This window comes from Triticum dicoccoides, chromosome 2A, assembly GCF_002162155.2.
Source record: "Triticum dicoccoides isolate Atlit2015 ecotype Zavitan chromosome 2A, WEW_v2.0, whole genome shotgun sequence".
Taxonomy (NCBI): Eukaryota; Viridiplantae; Streptophyta; class Magnoliopsida; order Poales; family Poaceae; genus Triticum; species Triticum dicoccoides.
This window is the reverse complement of record NC_041382.1, coordinates 667,322,715-667,328,871: the sequence shown is the minus strand read 5'-3', so window position 1 is coordinate 667,328,871 and position 6,157 is coordinate 667,322,715. Positions and strand designations below refer to the sequence as shown.

The 6,157-nt window shown below is 45.1% G+C and overlaps 1 protein-coding gene across 1 annotated transcript in view; it reads left to right on the top strand.

Moving 5' to 3' along the window:
• LOC119358068 overlaps positions 1-1,523 on the top strand; it is a 4,508-nt gene extending 2,985 nt beyond the window's left edge. The window contains exons 4-6 of the mRNA XM_037624783.1: positions 652-758; positions 1,295-1,401; positions 1,500-1,523. Of these exons, the coding sequence (XP_037480680.1) occupies positions 652-758; positions 1,295-1,401; positions 1,500-1,523 (238 nt within the window). The remainder of the gene's footprint in view (positions 1-651; positions 759-1,294; positions 1,402-1,499) is intronic.
• Positions 1,524-6,157: the final 4,634 nt, after the last annotated feature.

Sequence of the window (6,157 nt, the reverse complement as noted above, 5' to 3'; positions counted from 1 at the left end):
TGTGCAGTCAGAGAGCTGAACGGGGCGAGGCTGGAGGCGTCAGTGAGGGCGTACGGTGGTGCCGGCCAGAGGAAGGTGTCCAACAAATGGTTAGGATGTTACCTCCGCCCGCGGGTTTGTGATTCCCCTCGGTACGGGGGCGGTTTCTCTCTTACCTCCGCCCGCGGGTTTGCGATTGGCTCCCTGTTTTATCTGTTTTTATGTAATCCTAGATAGAACCATACAACTGTGGATGACAAACACTGCAATTTAATCTAAAATTGTCATCATGATCCTAGCAAATACTCCTCAAATTACTGTAAATTGTTGCATGATTAGGGGCTAGTGTAGATGCAAAATAAGGTTGCACTTTTAGAGGATATAAGCCACTGATGTTGGATGCTTGGTAGTTGTCTTGTGTTGTGTGCATGTCGGTACTAGCAGTATGTCCGTTAGCAACAAGCATACGATTTGTGCCTATGCTCTACTGTATTGGCCTCATGGGTCATCGCTGATTGACCAGGACTATAGCTTATTCCTTCAGCGTACTATCGCTTTCTCAAGTCAACTCAAGCAACAATTCATGTGGCTCGCTCAATCGGGTGGGCGGCGTATTTATTCAGTATATTCTCTGAAATTGCAAGTTCTGAAGTGTATCATTTTTTTGTGCAGTCAGAGAGCTGAACGGGGCGAGGCTGGAGGCGTCAGTGAGGGCGTACGGTGGCGCCGGCCAGAGGAAGGTGTCCAACAAATGGTTAGGATGTTACCTCCGCCCGCGGGTTTGTGATTCCCCTCGGTACGGGGGCGGTTTCTCTCTTACCTCCACCCGCGGGTTTGCGATTGGCTCCCTGTTTTATCTGTTTTTATGTAATCCTAGATAGAACCATACAACTGTGGATGACAAACACTGCAATTTAATCTAAAATTGTCATCATGATCCTAGCAAATACTCCTCAAATTACTGTAAATTGTTGCACGATTAGGGGCTAGTGTAGATGCAAAATAAGGTTGTACTTTTAGAGGATATAAGCCACTGATGTTGGATGCTTGGTAGTTGTCTTGTGTTGTGTGCATGTCGGTACTAGCAGTATGTCCGTTAGCAACAAGCATACGATTTGTGCCTATGCTCTACTGTATTGGCCTCATGGGTCATCGCTGATTGACCAGGACTATAGCTTATTCCTTCAGCGTACTATCGCTTTCTCAAGTCAACTCAAGCAACAATTCATGTGGCTCGCTCAATCGGGTGGGCGGCGTATTTATTCAGTATATTCTCTGAAATTGCAAGTTCTGAAGTGTATCATTTTTTGTGCAGTTAGAGAGCTGAACGGGGCGAGGCTGGAGGCGTCAGTGAGGGCGTACGGCGGTGCCGGCCAGAGGAAGGTGTCCAACAAATGGTTAGGATGTTACCTCCGCCCGCGGGTTTGTGATTCCCCACGGTACGGGGGCGGTTTCTCTCTTACCTCCGCCCGCGGGTTTGCGATTGGCTCCCTGTTTTATTTGTTTTTATGTAATCCTAGATAGAACCATACAACTGTGGATGACAAACACTGCAATTTAATCTAAAATTGTCATCATGATCCTAGCAAATACTCCTCAAATTACTGTAAATTGTTGCACGATTAGGGGCTAGTGTAGATGCAAAATAAGGTTGCACTTTTAGAGGATATAAGCCACTGATGTTGGATGCTTGGTAGTTGTCTTGTGTTGTGTGCATGTCGGTACTAGCAGTATGTATGTTAGCAACAAGCATACGATTTGTGCCTATGCTCTACTGTATTGGCCTCATGGGTCATCGCTGATTGACCAGGACTATAGCTTATTCCTTCAGTGTACTATTGCTTTCTCAAGTCAACTCAAGCAACAATTCATGTGGCTCGCTCAATCGGGTGGGCGGCGTATTTATTCAGTATATTCTCTGAAATTGCATGTTCTGAAGTGTATCATTTTTTTTGTGCAGTCAGAGAGCTGAACGGGGCGAGGCTGGAGGCGTCAGTGAGGGCGTACGGCGGCGCCGGCCAGAGGAAGGTGTCCAACAAATGGTTAGGATGTTACCTCCGCCCGCGGGTTTGTGATTCCCCTCGGTACGGGGGCGGTTGCTCTCTTACCTCCACCCGCGGGTTTGCGATTGGCTCCCTGTTTTATCTGTTTTTATGTAATCCTAGATAGAACCATACAACTGTGGATGACAAACACTGCAATTTAATCTAAAATTGTCATCATGATCCTAGCAAATACTCCTCAAATTACTGTAAATTGTTGCACGATTAGGGGCTAGTGTAGATGCAAAATAAGGTTGCACTTTTAGAGGATATAAGCCACTGATGTTGGATGCTTGGTAGTTGTCTTGTGTTGTGTGCATGTCGGTACTAGCAGTATGTCCGTTAGCAACAAGCATACGATTTGTGCCTATGCTCTACTGTATTGGCCTCATGGGTCATCGCTGATTGACCAGGACTATAGCTTATTCCTTCAGCGTACTATCGCTTTCTCAAGTCAACTCAAGCAACAATTCATGTGGCTCGCTCAATCGGGTGGGCGGCGTATTTATTCAGTATATTCTCTGAAATTGCAAGTTCTGAAGTGTATCATTTTTTTGTGCAGTCAGAGAGCTGAACGGGGCGAGGCTGGAGGCGTCAGTGAGGGCGTACGGTGGCGCCGGCCAGAGGAAGGTGTCCAACAAATGGTTAGGATGTTACCTCCGCCCGCGGGTTTGTGATTCCCCTCGGTACGGGGGCGGTTTCTCTCTTACCTCCACCCGCGGGTTTGCGATTGGCTCCCTGTTTTATCTGTTTTTATGTAATCCTAGATAGAACCATACAACTGTGGATGACAAACACTGCAATTTAATCTAAAATTGTCATCATGATCCTAGCAAATACTCCTCAAATTACTGTAAATTGTTGCACGATTAGGGGCTAGTGTAGATGCAAAATAAGGTTGCACTTTTAGAGGATATAAGCCACTGATGTTGGATGCTTGGTAGTTGTCTTGTGTTGTGTGCATGTCGGTACTAGCAGTATGTCCGTTAGCAACAAGCATACGATTTGTGCATATGCTCTACTGTATTGGCCTCATGGGTCATCGCTGATTGACCAGGACTATAGCTTATTCCTTCAGCGTACTATCGCTTTCTCAAGTCAACTCAAGCAACAATTCATGTGGCTCGCTCAATCGGGTGGGCGGCGTATTTATTCAGTATATTCTCTGAAATTGCATGTTCTGAAGTGTATCATTTTTTTGTGCAGTCAGAGAGCTGAACGGGGCGAGGCTGGAGGCGTCAGTGAGGGCGTACGGCGGCGCCGGCCAGAGGAAGGTGTCCAACAAATGGTTAGGATGTTACCTCCGCCCGCGGGTTTGTGATTCCCCTCGGTACGGGGGCGGTTGCTCTCTTACCTCCACCCGCGGGTTTGCGATTGGCTCCCTGTTTTATCTGTTTTTATGTAATCCTAGATAGAACCATACAACTGTGGATGACAAACACTGCAATTTAATCTAAAATTGTCATCATGATCCTAGCAAATACTCCTCAAATTACTGTAAATTGTTGCACGATTAGGGGCTAGTGTAGATGCAAAATAAGGTTGCACTTTTAGAGGATATAAGCCACTGATGTTGGATGCTTGGTAGTTGTCTTGTGTTGTGTGCATGTCGGTACTAGCAGTATGTCCGTTAGCAACAAGCATACGATTTGTGCCTATGCTCTACTGTATTGGCCTCATGGGTCATCGCTGATTGACCAGGACTATAGCTTATTCCTTCAGCGTACTATCGCTTTCTCAAGTCAACTCAAGCAACAATTCATGTGGCTCGCTCAATCGGGTGGGCGGCGTATTTATTCAGTATATTCTCTGAAATTGCAAGTTCTGAAGTGTATCATTTTTTTGTGCAGTCAGAGAGCTGAACGGGGCGAGGCTGGAGGCGTCAGTGAGGGCGTACGGCGGCGCCGGCCAGAGGAAGGTGTCCAACAAATGGTTAGGATGTTACCTCCGCCCGCGGGTTTGTGATTCCCCTCGGTACGGGGGCGGTTTCTCTCTTACCTCCACCCGCGGGTTTGCGATTGGCTCCCTGTTTTATCTGTTTTTATGTAATCCTAGATAGAACCATACAACTGTGGATGACAAACACTGCAATTTAATCTAAAATTGTCATCATGATCCTAGCAAATACTCCTCAAATTACTGTAAATTGTTGCACGATCAGGGGCTAGTGTAGATGCAAAATAAGGTTGCACTTTTAGAGGATATAAGCCACTGATGTTGGATGCTTGGTAGTTGTCTTGTGTTGTGTGCATGTCGGTACTAGCAGTATGTCCGTTAGCAACAAGCATACGATTTGTGCCTATGCTCTACTGTATTGGCCTCATGGGTCATCGCTGATTGACCAGGACTATAGCTTATTCCTTCAGCGTACTATTGCTTTCTCAAGTCAACTCAAGCAACAATTCATGTGGCTCGCTCAATCGGGTGGGCGGCGTATTTATTCAGTATATTCTCTGAAATTGCAAGTTCTGAAGTGTATCATTTTTTTGTGCAGTCAGAGAGCTGAACGGGGCGAGGCTGGAGGCGTCAGTGAGGGCGTACGGCGGCGCCGGCCAGAGGAAGGTGTCCAACAAATGGTTAGGATGTTACCTCCGCCCGCGGGTTTGTGATTCCCCTCGGTACGGGGGCGGTTTCTCTCTTACCTCCGCCCGCGGGTTTGCGATTGGCGTGCCTAGGCTGTTTAGGATGTTAGTTTAGTAGTAGATTTTGGCTTGGTGGTTCCTTAATTGCCATGTCCAGTGTAGATTTCGTGGTTAGCCTCTCTATTCTGGTATTGGATTTAGATATTGTAGTCTGTTTTGATTTGAACCCATCTGTTGTGTTACGCACCACGTGTATTGTGTCGTGGGTGTCACCTTCTGTCCAAGGTCATTTCGAATTTTCAGCCCAATCCGTTTGGGTTAAGTTGAATTAGCATTTATACTAGTCATCCATGTTTCCTGCTTTTATATGTACACAAACTCGAACCTAAGTTAGGCCTTTGCATTGTCATGGTGGTCTCTGTGTGTGATTCCGCATGGTAATACTGATGCATAAAACTTGGTTTGGTATGGAATTGGCAACCTGTTTAAGTTGTTAGTTTACTTGTGGATTTTGACATAGTGATCCCTTAATCCTTGTAGAGCATTTTTGTTTGTTCTGAACCTGACTGTTATGTCAGTTTTCATGTGACAACCTTGCTGTGCTAGTTTATTTTATTGCAAAGCTTGCCGTGCTAGGTGCATAGCATAGGGTGCCCTGCTTGGCTCGTGCTGAATCTAGTTAAGCAGAGGAATCCTTGCTAATTCTAGCAAGTTTTTTGCTTTCACATCTGAGTTAAAGAAAACTGGAATTGATCTTACAAGTGGCTCAAAACGTGAGACTGCCTGATTCCATTTCAAGGTTGTCACTAACCTGGTAGTTTTATTTGGTGATGCAGTTTGTAAGTTAAAATGATGCCCAGGGTTTAGGCCATGTGTGATTTCTCTTGACATAGATGCTCCTCCCATGCTATGTCTCTCTGTTGAATAGATAGGTTCAGTTTTCCTTTGTTCTATTTCTAGTTTAAGCATAAGCAGGTTCTAGTAAGTGTCTATGCATGTGGCTCACGAGTCGGAATATCTAATCTAATTAGGGACTGCAGACCTGCTGTGTCATGTGCAAACTTGCTTGCATTCAGTTCATAAATTTCTGAATTCTTTCATGTTTGCTTTCACTCAATGATTGTGGTAGTCAAATTAGATGCCTCCTCTGCTGCAATTCACTCGTCTCCTTGTCATGGTTTGTCTTGAATTTTGGTAGTGTGACAAACACATTAGTAAATTCTAGTTTTTGGGTACTAATTCTAGTTACTTTATATGGAGCAAAAGTTATCTTGCAGCCATCTAATGTGCAATTCTAATAATATTTCATATCCTGTTTTTTAGTTGTATATGTCATTCGTGCATTAATTCCTTTTCTTATGTACCAGATCCCTAATCATGTTTTTTGTTTTTTGGGTTGCTATCTTAGGAGAGTGTCCTATATGGGGAAGCAAAGCAGCGGCATGCTGCTCCTTTGGAAGGTCGGCTCCTGGACCATTTGTGCTCTGCTTGATACCATCTCTTTGTATTGTTGCTGCATTGATGCTGAGATGTAAGTGAGATGGACGCATTTTT